Source organism: Chelonoidis abingdonii, chromosome 13 (genome assembly GCF_003597395.2).
Source record: "Chelonoidis abingdonii isolate Lonesome George chromosome 13, CheloAbing_2.0, whole genome shotgun sequence".
Classification (NCBI taxonomy): domain Eukaryota; kingdom Metazoa; phylum Chordata; order Testudines; family Testudinidae; genus Chelonoidis; species Chelonoidis abingdonii.
This window is the reverse complement of record NC_133781.1, coordinates 25,135,202-25,155,018: the sequence shown is the minus strand read 5'-3', so window position 1 is coordinate 25,155,018 and position 19,817 is coordinate 25,135,202. Positions and strand designations below refer to the sequence as shown.

Here is a 19,817-nt window from a genome sequence, read left to right as displayed (position 1 = left end):
AGCCCAAGTCCTACCTCTACCCCACAGGACGTTGTAGTAACACGTGGGGGAGGCTTTTCTGCACTGCCTATCTCCACACCCTGCAGAGTTCAGGAAAGGCTGTAATTACGCTACAATGTGCTTAATTAGCTTTCCCTTCCCCCTCTCCCAAACACAGCAGCCAGGACACCTTCCTAATTCTTTGCTTTTTTCTATAGTTCTTTTGTAATGAAGCATACATCGAGAATGGGGGGGCGTGCTTACATGGAGTAGTAAGGAACACATGAACAGATGCATAATTACTTTTATGAATAATAATGATTTCTAAACGGACACTGAATTTATTTCCTTCGCCAACTGTAATCAAAAGAGGGAGGGTGGGTTGCTTACACTGAATAAGTCCATCAAGTGCGGAGGGTTCCATCAAGGGGAAGACAGATCACACCGTACCCTGGGCCGTGCTGAAACTTGTTTTCAAGCTTCTCTGATGTCGCAGCGCCTCAGGTGTGCTCTTCTATCGCCCTGGTCTCTGGCTGCTCGTACTCAGCGGCCAGGTGATTTGCCTCAGCCTCCCACCCAGCCATAAATGTCTCCCCCTTGTCTCACAAGATTGTGGAGCACCAGCAAGCAGCAATAGCAGCGGGGACATTGGTTTGGCTGAGTCTGAGCGAGTAAGTAATGATCGCCAGCGACCCTTTAAACGGCCAAATGCACATTCTTACCACATCCGGCACTTGCTCAGCCTGTAGTTGAACGCATCCTGACCACTGTCCAGGCTGCCAGTGTATGGATTCATGAGCCATGGCTCAAGGGTAGGCTGGGTCCCCCAGGATAACTATAGGCATTTCAACATTCCAACGGTTTATTCTGGTCTGGGAAAGTAATTCCCTTGCTGCAGCCGTTTAAACAGGACTTAGTGCTCCTGAAGCGCGAGCGTCATGAACCCTTCTGGCCATCCCACGTGGATGAGGGTGAAACGTCCCTTGTGGTCCACCAGTCTTGCAGCACCATTGAAAAGTACCCCTTGCGGTTCACGTACTGGGTGCCCTGGTGTTCTGGGGCCAAGATAGGGATATGGGTTCATTATGGCCCCACCACAGTTCGGGAAACCATTACGCAAAGCCATCACTATCACACTGCACGTTTCCAGGTCACAACTTTGTAGCCGCAGCTTAACGTTGCTTTGGCTACTTGCATCACTGCAGCCCCCGTAGATTTGCCACTCCAATTGATTCCGACTGACCGGTAGCTGTCTGGTGTTGCAAGCTTCCAGAGCTATTGCCACTCGCTTCTCCACTGTCAGGGCTGCTCTCATGTTTGTATTACGGGTTTCAGAGCAGGGGAAAGCATGTCACAAAGTTCTAAGAAAGTGCTCTTACGCATGCGAAAGTTTCGCAGCCACTGCGAATCGTCCCACACCGTCAAAACAATGCGGTCCACCGTCTGTGCTTGTTTCCCTGCTGCCAATTCGCGTGCAAGGGTAGAAGATGCCCGTTATAGATAGTAGCTCCAAACGCTGGGGCCAGCGGTTATGAGAATTCTGCCCCATCTCGTCATCGCGTCTCTCTCGCTCAGCAATAGCCGCCTCCTCCCTCCTCTGCCTTTGCAGTTCATTGTTCAGTATAGTCAGCACCGAGAGTACGCGAGGTGTTGACACGAGTCGGATACGTTTGTTGACTCAGGGTCCATGATTGCTTGTGCTTATGGCGTTTTGCTCAATTGCACTTGCGAAAAAGGCCCAAAGGTTTGTCTTTGCTTCACAAAGGGAGGGTGAGGCTGTTACCCAGCACCACCCGGGCAATGTTTTCTGCCACATCAGGACTGTGCTCTCAACACGGAAGTGGGAAACTATGGGATAGCTGAGGAACAGCTACCCACAGTGCACCGCTCCTTAAATCGATTGGTTTAGCCTCTGGACCCATGGACGCAGCAAATCGATTTTCTGATCGATTGTGGATGCCGGCGCAAAACCGATTTTATAACATCGGTTTTGTAATATCGGTTTAAACTACTTCGAAATAATCGTGCAGTGTAGACGTACCCTTAGTTTGCAAGTACTGATGCCTATTACAACTCTTAACACCACATGCCCCATACCTTAAAGCCAAACACCAAAAAAGTGTGTTAATCTTTTGAGCTATAGAAGCTCACTAATGGCATAGAAGCCTTGAAAAAATATCTGAGTAGATAGTCCTTTGATTTCTTACAAAGCACAACAGCTGAATGGGATCCTTATGTCTGTATGGGTCAAGCAAGATGCATGTTCTTCTACATAAGAAATAAACTTATTAGTATCCAAAGCAACTGAAAATTAAACCATTCACAATGGCCTGCATAAAGTCTCACATCAGAACATTCCATGTGTACTGCAGGCCATTTCCTGCCCACCAGGGTGAATTCCACTGAACTCCTGTTAAAATAGATACCTCTGAGGAATGAGTGGAATTTTAAGGCTACCAGTCTGAACAGCAGCCTGATAGCAAGATAATTCCAGGGGAAAGTCCACAACCACTCATGATGTTCCAGTGTTGGCTTCTGCTATGATTAGAGATGTCACAATCTAGCTCCTTAAATATCCAACTGTGTAGTGAATGTGACCCAGAAAACATGCTCCTCTTACACAAGGACAGTAACTTTAGTGATACGACTAATGTGGTTTTATTTTGGGAGTCTGGAATAGCCATCTCTTTCATTCCAGTGCAACTACTGATGCTATAACACCCCTGCTATTTAATTATGCTGATTTTCACAATTAGCTGCTTAACAACCTATAGTACTTTTTAAAAGCAAATGTTTTTAAAGAAGTCAAGAAATGTATAAAAGACCAAAATAAATAAATAAATAAATAAAAGGGAAAATCTGTGCTGCTTTCATTTTTTTAAAAGTGGGAAATTACAATAGGAGGAAAATAATTATTTGTATACTCTCACTGACAAACTACAGCAACACTTTCTGAAGTAATCAAAACCCAATGCCAATTATATTCAAATTAAAATGTTTAACGACTTTTTATGACAAGTAATATTTGAATTGCAGTTGAAAGAAAATAAAATTGCCTCTTGAAAGAGTAGTATATTAACTTTACCATGAAAAAAGATAATTTTTTGTACCAACTGACATATACTTTTGAGAGTCAGACTGAAAAGTTGAATGGGAAGTGAATGGGAGCCCTGTGCCCAGAAAGAGGCCAAAATTTGGCTCCTATAGCGTAAAGCAAATGTTCTTACAACTCACACAGCACTCTTTTACAATGTTAAATCACACAGCCTCCCCCCATTTCACTGACTACATATGGTCATTGAAAAGAGGGAGAATATTTCCTTCCATCCCCACTAACAACAACAGTACAGGATGCACACGATGCCTTTCATCCCAAAGTGCTTTACAAAGTGCATTATAAGACATTCCTAAGGTGTAGTCGCCTCTGAGGTAGCTTTAAAAAGAAACCACAATAAATATGTGCATCTGCCTTTATTTAGACTCCTTCGGCCAGATTCTCAACTTGTGTAAATCGTCGTTACTGAAACCACGTCAACAGAGCTATGACAATTCACACCAGGTGTGGATCTGGCCCCCTCTGCGCAACCCTACGGACTTCAATGAGGTTGCACAGTTTAGAAGTTATACAGTAGCACCTTAATGTAAGGTAAAATGCAAGTTAATATGGTGTATTCACATCTTGATGCTCAGAGAATCATGAACATAAATTCCCACACTTTCAGATGAAAATATACCACACTGACAGTATATTATACAGCATGATCACTTAGCAACATCTTCCAGAGGACTTTCCTCTGCCAATAACTGAATTCCTCCTCATTGTCTTACTGTAAGTTTCAATCCTCTTCCCCATATTTTTTCCTTAGCTAGTTCCTCCACGACACCCATGTCAAGCACATTTATTCACATATACAAATTACTTCAAACTGCCCTTTTAAGAGAGGCCAAACTAATTTCACATGATTCTCTAAATATACAGCTTCTATGACATCAAGAGATAGCTTCAAAAAGCCATGTGAGTAGCCCCCGTTTCCAAATTATCATGGTAAAGATGTGCCAAAATCTTTTTCAAAGTACAATCCAATTAATCTCCATTTTATTTTATCATAGTAGCTTTTAGAGGAGCATATCAAAAGTTTGCTCAGCTAGGAAAGACACATTTATCAATAGAAATAATAATAGCTTAAAAAAGGATGTCTTTATCTTTATTTAACACATGACACAAAATCACATTGACAATATGCTTCACTTTCCATTTTATCCATACTCCTTTTAAACAGACTAAAGCACTGCTGTTACATGCCAATGTGCTTTTAAGTGTTAACAGTTCTTTAACCTTTTTTTATAGACATCTTTTCTTAAGAATAGGAATTTACAGAGACATAATAAACCTTAAAGAATACCTGAGAGGTCTCGCCTGGGGATTGCCTGCTTCTACATATGGATGTAAATAATCCTTTATGTAGAGATCAGCAGCACTATTAGAATGGGTGCAAATGAGAATCCTGCTGGAATAAATGGTGCAAATAAAAAAGCAATGAAGAAACAGAAAACAATTCAAAGCAGTAGAATACAAAAAAAAGGAAACAGTGGCCATCTTCCTGCACATTTCCTTCAACGAAACTAGTCGCTGGCCTAGCCCAAGTTTCATAATTCAATAATGACTCTTAACTCACTTTTTCCAGATAGGAAAAGATTTAAACTTTAAATACAACTTTTAAAAAGTATTTTGTGATTATTAATCTAACCTAGATCTTAAATAAAACATAGCCTTTATTGTCTCACACACCCCACAGCTTTCCACATCAACTGAAAGGCATTTATTCTACATCATGCCAATTGTATTGATTTTTTTTCTAAATGGGAGAATATATTTTAAGACTATAACATTCCTTTCTTAATATCTATTCAAAACAATGATGGATGGGTTTTTTTTGAGATGGATGGAAATTCTGTACTGCTAACTTTCACTTGCATTTAAGTAAAAAAAGCATTTCATTTCTAATAAACTATGTTGCTCGGTCTCTCTCGTGTCCCAGCTCACCTAGTATCCTGCTGTTGGAGTATGTGCTTGACTGCCTGAGCCAGAGTGAACGTTTTGCCTGTCCCATAGGGACCGATGATAAGAACAGGAGGCAGTTGTATCGAAAGTGGAGTTGTGATAGCCAGAACAGCCTCTTTCTGCTTTGCATTTAGTCGAGGGTCCAACTGCTCATCCCATTGTCTGTACAAAGAAAGTAAGACTGTTTGTACAAGCAGCAGCAATCTAAAGTCAATTAGAAATAAAACTGTGCAGCATATAAAAAAGACTTCAATTAAAAATACTACACGTTATCAACTATATCACTTTGAGGCAGTTTAACAAAATCATAGGGTATTCCAACAACTAACCAACCACATGCTGTTATCACAAACTTCTGTTAAAGTTCATGATAAATCAGTAAATTACTCAAAAGCAGACTAACCATTGCACGACTTACATTGGCTGAACTGATAATAATTAACCTCTTGAGTATATAGTGTACACTTCACCACCACAAAGACAATAAATGGACACACAAACTACATCTTCTATTGTCATTAATCAGCCAAACAATACTTATTAACCATGTTTTCAGTAAAATTATGGATGGTGTCAGTTTAAACAAGTCACCACTATATATGATGAAATACAGACATTGGTATAGCTGAACTAAGAAGAACTGCAAAAAATAACACAGAGAACTTACAGCTACCCCGTTAATTGAAGGCTTTTCTTCACTATCGTTCTTTACCATAATAAAAAAGCATCTGAAGTCTAAAAAAAAGTACTGGTACTATAACTAGGTTAAGAGTATCCGCATTTAAACAGGCAGTTACTTTAGGAAAGTTCCAATGAATATAAGAGGCTAAGGATTTCTACATGCAGTTTTTAATATTCTCACTGACAGATTTAAAAGTACGTATACATAGTAAGAAACACCTGTCACTTTGCACATATGGCCATACTTTTGTAATGTGATCTGTCTTGCTACTTACATTATAATTCTTCTGGGCCTGGAAAACTTGTGTTGGGTAGTGGTATGGGGTAAAACCAAGAGGGAATTAACTGAATTCCTAACTCATAAGACTGCTATGAACAACTAGATGACTGAAGAACCTAAGAACTAGTGGAAAGATGATAGGATGTAAAAAATAGAAGAAAAACTACAGGCGAAGACAGTATGAGTCAGTCAAGAAAAGATAACAGGCCAGATCCTATGGTGTAAATTGTCATAACTCCATTGACTTCAGTTGAGCTGCAATTATTTACACAAGTGAAGCATTTGCCTCCCCAGAGCATGTCAGAAAGATTCTGCACTAGAAGGATAAAGATATTGGGCCAAATTCACCTCTGACATGACTCTACTAACTTATATAAGATTTAGGCCAAAGTAATTAAATCTTCCCTGAATAGAGATCCATAACACTTAGCTCACAGAAATCAAAGAAGTCTCATAAAAATGTGGACTACTTAACAAAATTACACTAACAATAAAAAGTACTTTATAATGATATAAATGGATAATATCACATGGGATTATTTAGGATGAAAGAAAAAATAAGGCCTTTGAACTGTAATTTTATATTTTGTTTAAAAACAGGAAAAAGCTTTAAAAATTAACTAAGAAAAAACAATCAAAATGTTTCAAAATAAAGTCTGTCTTAATGACCATTTCACAGATAAACGAAAAGTTCCAGCATTACACTTATTTACATATAATCAATGCAGTAGGCGAAAGTCTACTACATAAAAAGTACCTAAAAATGGATTACCCACCATACAAAACTATTTTCTCATGTTATAAATACTGATGTCACAAGTATGCTCTGATTTATGCTATCAAAGTATGCTGGCCTGGTACGCAAAAATAGAGCCATTTTCTTTCTGCTTCATGTATCTTCACCAATAATAAATAGTCAGAAATCAGACGGAAAATGATGTGATGCAACATTTGCTATTTTACAGCAATTCCTGAAACCTTAACAATATTTTGAGACTAGTATCTAACAAACTGCATTAACAATTCAGTATTCAAGTCTCTCTTTAGACTGAATGCAAAAACTTTGAGCTGGATTACAGGCTCCATTAAGTGCCCACAGCATAGCATATCTTGAAATTTTCCTACTGTACAGGTGCAACAGCAGATTTTTTTCTTCTTATCTGTACGTGGCAATGCACAACATGCCCTCAAAATTCAACTCTGATCCCATTGTTTCATTCCCTGACCATCTCACGGGAGCTTTAGAGCCAATGTACCACAGAGATTAGGGAGAGATTTTTAAAGGCACAAGTGGCAGTTGAGCACCGAATTCCTACTGACTGAGAAATGGGTGCCTACGTACTATATATGTCTTTGAAAATGTCCTCCAATGTAAGAAACAATGAAAGCGTGCAGTGCTGGGGACAGAAGCCAAAAACCAAAGGGTCAACATGATTATGTATAAATTCATACTAACACTCTTCCCCACTCAGGAATAATATTTTCAAAAAAACATTTCTATAAAAAGGTACCTAAAACCTTCAACTGTGATGATTTTTTTCCCTTAATTTGCAAAAATTAATTTTCTTCATTTATTTGCCAAAAAATTCATGGACTTATCTCTGGCAAATCAATGTTTAGTCAAAAAGTCCATTTAATAGCCTTTTTGAGATCCATGCTTCTTCACATCACTTTTAATTAATTTTACACTTTATCCTTCAGCTACTCTGGTTTTAGAGTTTACAAAATTTAATCTCTGAGATGGAGGACAAAAACTGTAATATCATTTTAAGTGAGAGACTGTTCATAAGCCCTGAGTCAGGAGCTGTGCTCTATTAGAATCATAAGTTTGGAATTATTATCAGGCAGTCAGGTCACTCTGTTGCTGATGATGATCTTTACAACAAAATGAAACAAATATACCATTCGGAATGAAATATTTTATTGCTATGTTCTGAATATAATTCACATTGTGCTGCACAGATATTGTTTTATTGGTAGAACTAATTTACATAGTGCTTGACGACAGACAGCTTCTTGACATCAATAATGTTTCCAATATTTACTTACAGCAAATTTGTTAAACGTAATTAAATCACGTGCATATACTAGCAATATAAAGACTAACTTAAGAGCAGAACAGTAATTTAGTTTCTGTTACAGACAGCACAAAGATTTTTAACAAAAAATATGGAAAATGTAAAATTTTATCTTCATTACATTTCTGCCTTTTCTAAACCCTTTTTTTTCTTTATGGGCCTGAGCCAAATCTCAGTTGAAGTCAATGGAAAGATTCCCTTGAATTTAGTAGGCTTTGTAGCAGGCTCGCTCTAAACTCTATCCCTTTCTATCTCTAAAACTAAAGCCTTGGTCCCTGCACCAATCATCTCTCACCTGTGCTACTACAGCCACCCATTGTCTTCTCTGGTTTCTGCATTCTTCACATTACTGCACTCTAGTTTATCCAACAGGTTGCAACTAACATCATCTTCTTTGCCCAACATTCTGGCCATGTCCTTCCCTTGAATCCCTGGGCGAGCTTCTGATCTACACTCCATCACAATCACATTCTTCATTCTCGCCTTCAAGGTTCTGAACAACAACTCTCCTGTTCATGCTAAATACTATCAATTTGGCACGCCTCATCACTTCCCAGGTCTTAGTCTCACTAGAGTAACTTCATGACTTTTTTCACTTCTCCCCCTATACCCAGAATATCTACCATAATCCTTTGGTCCTATGCTTAGGGTCCAATTGACCACAATATCTGGGGTTGGGAAGGAATTTTCCCCCGGGTCAGATTGGCAGAGTCCCTGGGGGTTTTTTGCCTTCCTCTGCAGCATGGGACGCAAGTCACTTTCAGGTTTAAACTAGTGTAAATGGTGGAATCTCTGTACCTTCAAGTCTTTAAATCATGATTCGAGGACTTCAGTAACTCAGCGAGAGATTATGGGTCTACTACAGGAGTGGGTGGGCAAGTTTCTGTGGTCTGCAAGGTGTAATCATGAGACTAGTAAGATCAAGATGGTCCCTTCCGGCCTTTAAGTCTATGAGCCACAAAGCTTCACTCTTGCCACCATTAGGTCCCTGCATAAAAGTCTCTTCTTTCAGTTATCATTCCCATTTTGACCTTGACTCTACCACTCCTCCACTTGTGCCAGATTTGGCTTCCTCAGAACTATTAATACAATCTACAGATTTTACATTTCAGAAAAGCAACCAACAAAATGAGGACACAGAAGATCTCACAAGAGTTTGGCAGTGTGGTGCTGGTGCTTCCCATACTTACTATCACATCTTTGTCGGTCAGATACTGCAGTGCCACATCTAACTCTGGGCCTGATCCTGAAAACTCACATAAGTAGTGCCATTACCAAGTTTATAGGACTACTCATGCAAGCGCAAATTTGCAAGTTTAGGCCCGTATATTGTAAGCCCCTTAGGACAGGAACCTGTACTTTTATATCTCTATAAAGCACTATCCACACTTACAGCAGAGGGCTAAAGAAATAGGAAATAATAATAATATGCTTCAGTCTTCTAAAGCTACGATGTAATTGCAGTACAGTTCTGCTTTGGGGAGAACAGGGAAAAGCGATCTACCAGTCATAATCCTACAAGAGTCTGTTTTCATTTTCTGTTTAAAGCAGTTCAACTCCCTTCCCTGAACCACCTTCAACATTAATGAAGAACAAAGATGTACCCTTAAACAGGAAGCGTATCTGAGTCATCAGTTATAAGGAATTCAAAACAGAATTAACATACCAGCTTTGATATGCAAGTGTTTGTATTTTTGTACCTGTTGGGGCTCCAGGGTATGGTGGGAGTCATGCGGACATCTGGAAACAAAATACTGTTGTCCTTGATCCTGTCCAAGGCATAATGCATTTCACAGAGGGGTAAGCGATTTAACTGAAACTGAAGTTCAACCTACAGTACAAAATGAATGAATGAATAGATGTACCAAAAAATATTTAATTAAGAGGACTCTTTTTACTTCAATTTTATCTTTCAACAAATTATACTGAACTTCAGAAAAACTCAAGCAAGCATCATGGGATCAAAAGATTAATAATAAAGTTAACTTGCTTAAGCCCATTTTGAACAATCACAGAGAAACAGATGATTTCTTTGTAGTATAATTTGTGTGTTTGACTACTATGAAAGGATTTCATCGTACTTTTAGAAATAATTGAGTAATCTCTTGCAGAACCAGAAAGGACTATCTTAGAAGCATATTTTTAAACTGTGTTTGAAAATAGAAGCTGAAAAACAGGTTACAGAAACCTACTCTGGAACTTTGACCTGGTCAGAAATTTTCGTGGACCAGTAGACGGTCCTGTATGACATATTCCCAAGAGAGGCAAAACCCAAGTACTCTCTGTACCCAATCAATCATTCTAAAAGTATGAATTTGTTGACTACATTGTATTACAAAGACTTCCAAGATACCTCACAATCTTTGCAAAGATGGATTTCTGAAATTAGTTGCATACTAATATAATCATGTTCTTTCTTTCCAATTACTGGTGTTTTCATGTTAATAAATAAAGAATGATGACAACAAAATCTTGGTATAAAGCCAGCAATGGTAGCATAGCATGTTGGCATCCGTGATTAAACTCAGAATTAAGCAATGAATGGTAAAATGAATTTATCCAATTGCATTACTAAAGAAACAAAGATAAAGAGATAAATTTTAAATTACAGAAATGGATAAAAGTCGCTTTTAAGGGGAAACAATTCATCAAAATGATCCACTCAGACTATAATCTACATAGCTTTAATTTTACATTTATTAATCTCGCCAGAAACAAATGGTCCTGATGAAAGTATTGAACAAAGAATTAAATCTTGATTAAAACAGAAACCTATAGAAATAATTTGACACAAAACCACACTAATAGAAGAGAACAAATAAATCCATAGTTGCTGTGATTGCTACTCAGTGTGGAAGCACAGCTTTTCATAGTATAGTAACAAGCAAATAGCCATGTAATCACTGTAGGGCAACTTCGGTTAGCATTTAGTGATTAGACAATAAGAGCATTCGTGGGGGTTTACTACAAGATGTGTGTGTGTTGGCCAACATGACAACACTGATGGTCAACATATTTCAACCTATACAGAAGGGCACTCCTCAAGAAACATACTGACTAGAACATGCATTAATAACACTTGTACTCCTATGGCAACCTTCACTCAAGGAGCTGAAAGCACTTTACAAAAGTGGGTTAAGTACTTGTGACGAAGTAGGAATGTTCTTGATGTGTTATCTGAATGCTGAGTGGGGAGTACTGACCTGGGAAGGTTGCAGGGGACGGCCTGCATTGGGGAAGGGAGCATACCTGAGCATGTAACCTGAGAACCCAGGAGGGGGGTTGGAGGCCAGGTAACACCTCTGCCCCGGAAACTGGAAAAAGGACAAAGGCTGGGGGAGGAGCCGGGGGGAGGCTGAGTGAGAGGCTGGAGGGAGTTTCAGTATGGAACTGGCTGGGAAATGGAGAGGGGTGCCCCAACCAAAAGGGCTGTGAGCTCCCTGGGGGCCCCAGATGGACCTAACTAAAGGGGGTTCTGTTATCTGTACCGGCAAGACCTGTTTTAGACTGTGTTCCTGTCATCTAAATAAACCTTCTGTTTTACTGGCTGGCTGAGAGTCATGGTGAATCGCAGGTGCCGGGCCTAGTCTCCCCCCACACTATGTGACAGTACTACCTTCCCCATTTTATAGATGGGAAAATGGAGAGACTGAGAGGTGACTTGCTCAAGACAGCACAGTCTGCAACAGAGCTGAAAAACAGAAATTAGGGGACAAACTTCGAGCTAAGGTACCCCAGTGTAAACCTGGAGAAATTCCACAGAGGTTAATGGAGTCACTCTAAATTTATACCCATGCAACTACATTAGAAAATTTGGTCCCAGATCTATTAACTCTCAACCCCTGCTCTAACAACTCAATAATATTTGACCACCCTATTGCTTAATCTCTCTGCTATCAAATGGTAAATATTGTTACACCTGGTTAACAGCCAGGCAGTTCAACTGGCATCAATCAATCCAATGGCATTCTTAAAAATCTGTCTTTGCTGGAAGTTTCTCAAAAGCCCAAACTGAAAATTCTAAAAATAAAGAAGTACCAGAAATTGAGACGATAACGTCGTGTTCAATTAAGATAACATGGAATCTAAAAGTCTTACTATACTAAGTAAAAAACCCTCCTGTTATATTAAAAATTCTTTGTGACAATCAAAACAGCAATTTGAGCACTAAAAAAAATGGTTGATCATTCCCCTGAATTAATAACATTCTCTCTCATGTGGAATAGAAACCCAATCAAAACCAAACCTCAGAGCTTCTCTAAAGCAGGCATCAGCAACTAACAGTACAGTGTGACCTTATTGCTGTAACCCTCATCCTTCATTAGCTGTTATATCCCAGTGTTAGCAATTGCTTGTGAAATCACTTCATAATTTAGGGCCCAATCTTGCAAACTCAACTGTCAACGTTTCAATTACTCCAATTTAGGGCATGCAAGCTTAGGCTCTTAACAATGAAAGCTTATTGGGGCTGGAATCTGTTGAATCTGTTTTAAGCCCTACACTCTTGTAGGGCAATATGTGAACAGTAATATGAACAACACCAATATTTACTAAAAAGCCAAATCCAACCCTGGTTTTAGTGGTGTCAGTCTAATAAGGGCAATAGAGCAGTGCCTACTTACACTAGGGCTGAATTTGGCACAAAAGTTGGAAACCTCTTAAAAACCAATATAAAGACTTTTAATATTCATCCCTCTTGTTTATTTGTACGCAAAAATCTAAAGCCAACCATCCAAAAAGAGATAAAGGTGACATTAAAGCTATATAGCATTCACTATGGAGTTCACTAAGCAAGGCAAACGCAACAGCTTAAAAAAAAAAGATTTTCAGAAGTTATTTGAATAAGGAATCTCTTTTGCCATAGCCCTGGTTAGTTTAAGATGGGAGCCTACCAAATGCTATATATTATATATATTTTACATTTACAAATATACTTTTAATTTTAACATACATTTTACAAATAGTAATACAAATATTTGGATGTTGCATTATTCTGGGGGATGTTTATGTTATTTTCTGAACCAGTCACTGGATAAATCTCATAACGAGGTGTACAGGAACTATGCTCTAGACAGGCTAGGAGAAACTTGGTATGATTAAACTAGGGTGTTATTTAATATTTGTATTGAAACACATCTAGACACACAATGAAAAGGACACATATACTTTTAGTGCACAACTCATGCTTCTGCCTTGACATGTTCTTTCCTTCTCAGTGATCTTGCATCATAATTTGTCAGATCATTCCCCCTCTAGTTATTAGTGTATAGACTTCCCCTCTGAACGCCACATGGCTGTGACAGAGGTAGGGAAGTGTGCCATGCTGTGATGCTAGCACTGTGGGGAGAGGGAAATGCGTTTCTCCCCTGGACAGGTGGCATGCTGCTCTTGCTCAGCACACAGAAGCGCAAAGCCTGCTCTGCTAGTTTTTTCATCAGTGCGAGAAGAGGAAAGAGCAGGAAGGTCTAAGTAAGATCGCAGAATGCTTAAGCACAATGTGCCTCCAAGCAGCACGCTGCAGTGCGACAACCACATACCTCAGCAGGGAAACTGTATAATTTACTGGAGTTCCTCCTTAGAGTAAGTTAGTCTTCCACAGGCCCTGCTCCTCCAACTCTGTCTCATCTTTACTGTACCAGGACCCCTCTGAGCCCCAGAGCCTTTTCGTTGCTCTTCCACCAAACCATTACCAGCATCCATCAGACCCAGTCTTCCAAAATCCTCACCTCAATCAACATCATCTTCCCATCATCCGTGGTTCTCCAACTCAGGTCCCCACAGCCATCCAAGATGTACATCTCTCCCCACATTCTACTTAGCACCAGCAGCCAAAGTCCTAGCCCCCACCCCCTGAGGTTCAGCACTGCCTGTTGTTCTCCTTTCCCCTCACCTTCACATAGAGTGGGCATAACCTTATCCTTTATGGTAGCATTCTTAAACCCTAAGCACAGATTCCATATGGGAAGAGGGGGCATTGGTGCCTAGCTCAATAAACTCCTTTGAAATTCCTATCTTAAGTGTCCTGCACTTAAGTGACTCACACAGTGAGTCAGTGGCATAGGAAGAAAAAGATTCTAAGATTCCTGGCTCCCAGGCCTCTGCTCTAACCACTATGCTATACCACTCCCTTCATGATCTCCAAAGAGTATGAGAGATGTCAGCAATGCATGAAGAGAGGTTACAATTCATTGGTCTCTAAAAAGTTTCTGTAATATTAAAGATGCAATGTCAAGTTAAATTTTAACGACTAGTTTTTAAAAATTAATGTTTCAGTGGAGTTCCCTTCAAACAGTTTGTCCTGAATTTTTTCTTTTTTATCTTTTAATAAAAATATCACAGGAGTTTATCTTCTCCCCGTGCAATTGGGGTTCACAGGAACAAGGCTCTGCCAGTGCAAGGCTGGTGCTTTTAATGGAAAAACAGCTAAGCTGACTATACGCAAAGTGCTGTCAAATGCACAAAGTAAACAAACAGGAAGAGTCTTTTTTTACTACTACTTTCAGTTACTGCCATCTTACGTGTTCACTTAGCTGTAGTACCTACATAATTTTCAGACAGAAATGTGATTTCATGTTGGCAATGTCCCTATAACAGCCCTTTCTAGGAATCTGAGTTAGTGTTAAACATCTCTTACTAACTGTATGTACTTCGCCATTACACCTTACAATAAATGTAGAGGTTTTTTGCCTAATTCGGATTAACTTATTCTGTTAGAGATGCTATTTTGTGAAGTACTGACTGATACCATCTGGGAAGAAGTGGTATATTACCTGCATTATCTTTCTTCATTCCAAAACAAGAGAACAGTGGGAAAAGAATTATAGTTCCACTCCCAGTTAACAGAAAATGACATAGGACCGTGTGGGCCACTAAAGAAAATTGTCCTGACATAACTTACAGATAGCTGGGCACCAAAAGGAGCAGAGATCAAGAAAAAAGAGCAGTTCACCCTGGACAACAGTTATTTCCATTGCACCTCTGTAAAGGATGCACTTGATAAAATCAAAACTGCAAACATATTAAAAAGTCTCCATTACCTGAGAAGCAGGGCACCAGGAAAAATGCATGATCAGGGAGATTTTTTTACCATGGATTACTGGAAGAGACAGGAACCAAACTATATACTTTATCCAAAGACCATAGCAATAAGACAGATTTGGCCAACATTTAAAATGAAACATGAAATCCTGGCTCCGTTGAAGTTAATGGCAAAACTCCTATTGACTTCAGTGAATCCAGTGTGTATCCAAAGTATATGGAATCAGATCCTGAGTTCCCTATTAATTTTTCACTCAGTTGTCAATCAGTCCTTGCACTGAAGAACTCTCACTGAAAATTAGGACTAATTAAAAACTATATAAAAAAGCGTTAGGATTTGACCATTGGTTCTCTAACAGATTTACACAGCATTACACTTCTTTATGAATAACTGAAGGACCCAATTCTCATTCTAAGATATTGGAATCCTAAAATGACAGACCTGAACAGCTCACCCTAGCTGAGAGTTTCATAAGAAGTTTTAAAAGAAAAAAAATAAGTCCAAGTTACTAAAAGCCCCAATTCATTTTCTATTCCAGTGAAGTTTACAGTTAGAGTCAGTTAGTGGCTTTAATTATTATTTTAAGAAAACAATCATTAACCACACTCAGCATGATACAAGTCTTGTAGACTAATTATCCAGGTTAAATGAAGACATTAAGATTCTTGCATATGTTTCACAAAACAAACTGAATGGAAGGTGACATACCCTCCGCAAAAATGGATTTATTTCAATCAATTTCAGTGGCCTTAACTTGCAATTATTTCTGTTAGGTAGCAGGGTCAATCCCCTTATCTCCACCAGGGAGACACAGGGAGGAGGGAATTATTTGATTTTTGACAACTAAAGTTTATTCTTCCATATTCTAGAGCAGGACGTATTTACATTACCTGAACTGTCTTGTCCATAAACCCCACAACACTATTTAAGGCCAAGCCTTCTATTTTGGTCCATTTCATGCTGATTGCAGAGTAAACAAAGTACTGACCCTATCTCCAATACTGTTTGTCTTGGCAATGGTGCTATAAATCTTAACTTTGTGACGGGATTCCCCCATTAAAGACATCTGGGTTAGGGAAAATAATAGTCTCCCTCTTACACAGACATCTGTCTGCATTTTCATTTTAGTTTCTGTTATTCAACTAAACAATTTCTTCACCTAATGGACAGTTTCTGCAAAGCCTAGCAAGACAATGGGCTTAGTATAAGCCTAAAAAAGACTGATACAATGTGCCAAGAAGTGGAGAAAACACCCTCCATCAAGATCAACAACTATGAATTTGAAGAGGTGAACAAGTTCAATACCTGGGGTCCACTATCACAGTCAACCTTTCATTTGAAACAGAACGCAACATCCGTATTGGAAAAGCGGCCACAACAATGTCTAGACTGTGCAAGAGGGTATGGCAAAACAACAAACTGACAGAACTCACAAAGATCTGTGTGTATAGTGCATAGGTTATCAGCACACTTTTGTAGGGGAGTGAGACAGGGACCTTATAATCTCACCAGGAAAAGAGGCTCAACAGCTTTCATATGTGTTGCCTTCATCAAATCTTTTGAATTTCCTGAAGGGAAAGAGTCATCAACACTGAGGTGCTCAAACAGGCCAGCATACCCAGCATCCAAACATTACTCAAACAGAGACGCCTCTGCTGGCTTGGGCATGTGTGCCGAATGAATGATGGGCGCATCCCAAAGACCATCCTCTATGGCGAATTATCAGTCAGGAAGAGAAAGAATGGTAACTTATCAGACCGTAAGCAATTCTTTGAGCTATTGCCATCGGTGAGGATCCTTCTACATGTGCATACATAACATACGCAGACAAGATCAGATTTGTTTTCTAGAATATCAGTGCCTGTCAGGGCCGCACGCATGTGCCTTCCCATACTTCCACACAAGGTGATAAAGGGCAGAGTAGCTCCAACAGTTCCCTCACAAGTCAAAGCCCATGGCAGCTTGGATGGAGGGCAGATCATGGGATTCACACTGGTTGCAACACCTCGAAGAACACAGTTACTGTAGGATAAGTAACCATTCGTTCTTCTTAGAAAATGTGTCAGTTTGGAACCTGCTATAGGCAAGGGGAAAGTAGTATCCCCTCAGGATGTTGGGAAGAGCAGTTTCAGCTACATCAATCTAATAGTCATTCGAGTACTGCTCTCCCACATCTGACATCCAAGCCCAATGCATAATGCTTGACAAAGGTCAGTGGATTACTCCATGTCATCACTTTGTAGATGTTGGAAACTCTCACATTTCTGAAGCAGGAGGAAGATGTTGCTTGAGGTCTGGTTGAGTGTATCTTGATATTTAGCAGTAAAGGAACAGCAGCCAATGGATGACACAGCACAATACCAGGAAGATGGTCTTCAGAGAGAAGTTGTGCAGGGAGCAGTCTCACAGAGAGGCTCCATGAGTCTCAGGAGAACAAATGAGGACCCAAGGCAGGAGTAGGTTTCTCTGCCCAGTGAGTATGTATGTTAATAGCCCATTGAGAAATTTTGACACCATGGGATGAGAAAAGACTAAGCATGATTGTACAGACTGATGACAAGCTGAGACTGCAAGCTAAACCTTAACAGAGCTGAACAAGGGGCTGGTCTGTTTTAAGTGTAATAAGTAGCTGAGGTTCTGATGCATCGAGGCCTGGACTGAGTCCACACCATGCTGGGCAGCCCATATCAAGAACCTCTTTTATTTAGATGAATATATTCTTCCAGCAAAGGTTTCCCTGCTATTTATCATAAGCCAAAGCCATCATCATGGGTAGAGTATAGGTCCAGGAATCTGGAGCAAGGTAGAAAAACAGGTCCCAGAAATAAACAGGGGTCTGGGATGACGAAAGCAAGAACCAGGGCAGACAACTTCCTGTGCCTCTTCATGGGTGGGGCTCTTTGTGAGCTAGAGCTTTGCTAGCCCCCTTCTCCACTGGTTCAGAAGAGCTGCTGGGTGGCAGCCATGGTCTGACCACTACCCGGGGACCCATGGGCCCAAGTTCAAGGTCTGCAATCCTTCACAGAGGGTTTAGACTGCACTATAAGGTTAGCAGTTGGCACGAAGTGCCTTCCCTCACCTTGCCCCACTGTACCTGGGAGTCACTGATCACATTTTCCACAATTTTTTTGTTTGTTTTTTTAAGGAACATGCTTTATGATAAATAGTGAAGATAAGATAGCCAAATAGGCTTAAAGACCAGTTATGGGTCTCTGAAGAGAGCAGTAGGTGGCACCTGCTGGATTCTACCTCACTGTCCCAGGCAGTAAGGGGGAACTGAAGTAGGGTCACACCCTTTATGCCCTAACACAAAGAGGCAAAGGGCACATGCATGGCCCCAACAGACATTGCTAGTAAAAACAAAATCCAAGAGTCACATGTGCATCTACAAAGGGATCCACACTGACACATACTCAAAAACCAGACAATACAAAGCCCAGGGGCCACGAGGAGAGACTGCAGAAAAAGGGAGAGTAACCAGACAGGCAAAAGGCAGCAGAGCTATCAAGAAAACAGGAATAGAGAAATAGCGCAGGGAGGTGTCAAAAGTGGAAAGAACACCTATGCCCCACCACAGACACAAACCCATAACAATAAAGATGAAGCTAGAGGCTCTGCAGAACAAAAGTCCATACTCCGGCACAAAAATGGCTTAGCGTTTGAACTGGAGTTCAAAAACCTCTTATTAGCTCTCAATCTGTATCCTTGAAAACATGGAGACACACAAGCTAAGATTTGCACAGGATGCTTAACCATATCAAAACAAGTTTTATATCAGAAATGAGTCTCATCAAAATATAATTTTACTCTATCAGTTTTAAAATATTTATTCTATTACATATAAAAATCAAATTTAAACATAAAATTTTAATCTGAACTTCTTCTCCTTGCTAGATTTTCTGCATATAACAAGGAATAAAAAATTCCTATTAATATCTTTCTAGTCTTTTGGCATGTAATTACTTTAGGAGGGAAAAAGTAGCACAAATTCCTCCTACAGCAAGAATCTTCCATTCAAACATACCTGCATTTCACAATCGGCTCGAAGATTAAGTTCTTCACAGCATTCCCTGGATACTCTCAAGAAGATATAATCCTTTGTTTTCTCTTCAATAGCTGCTTCATAAACCTTCTCTTTGGTTCCTTGGGTCTGTACTGACTTCTCTTTAGTGACTGGCAATAAATAAACAGCATTGACTTTGGTCATCACCAGCCGTCCAGCCAAAGTGTCCTCAGAAAGCGTTTCAGTGAGCTTAAAGCGGCCAAAAAGTTGTCCGTTTTGGGCATACTTTGCACCTCCGGAAACACCAGTGAGCATGAAGCTTGCTACAATCTGCAATTGCACTTTTATGTTGAACCTAAATCAGAAAGTATAAAGTTAATTCAGAAAAAGGATTTGATTTTAGAAATCAGGAGACAATGTTAATGAAATAAAAAATGCCTCCAAGTTCAGACACACCACACATTCAGGAACCAACCCTATTTCCCTTATACTGAGTAATACCTTCTTTCACAGCAGTTCAATGGGACTGTGTAAGTAACTTTTCATTGTGAATAAGGGGGGCAGAATCTGGACTTGTGAAAGGGAAGTTTAATCACAGTACTGTAGAACATTCAAGAATGTTGTGCCTCCATTCCGAAAGGCAGCTACAAATTCTGTTGATAAGAGAAAAATTCCCCTGCAAGCAGCTGCTCTGT

At 39.8% G+C, this 19,817-nt stretch overlaps 1 protein-coding gene across 4 annotated transcripts in view; it reads right to left on the bottom strand.

The window, feature by feature from the left end:
* Positions 1 to 19,817, bottom strand: part of HELZ (helicase with zinc finger) — a 134,082-nt gene that overhangs the window by 66,878 nt on the left and 47,387 nt on the right. For 2 of the 4 annotated variants that reach the window (XM_075071875.1, XM_075071877.1), the window contains 4 exons: positions 19,144 to 19,477; positions 9,781 to 9,911; positions 5,024 to 5,203; positions 4,383 to 4,487 (listed from right to left, as the gene is read on the bottom strand). In XM_075071875.1, the coding sequence (XP_074927976.1) occupies positions 4,383 to 4,487; positions 5,024 to 5,203; positions 9,781 to 9,911; positions 19,144 to 19,477 (750 nt within the window). The remainder of the gene's footprint in view (positions 1 to 4,382; positions 4,488 to 5,023; positions 5,204 to 9,780; positions 9,912 to 19,143; positions 19,478 to 19,817) is intronic. The other 2 variants (XM_075071876.1, XM_075071878.1) reach the window with 1 other exon arrangement.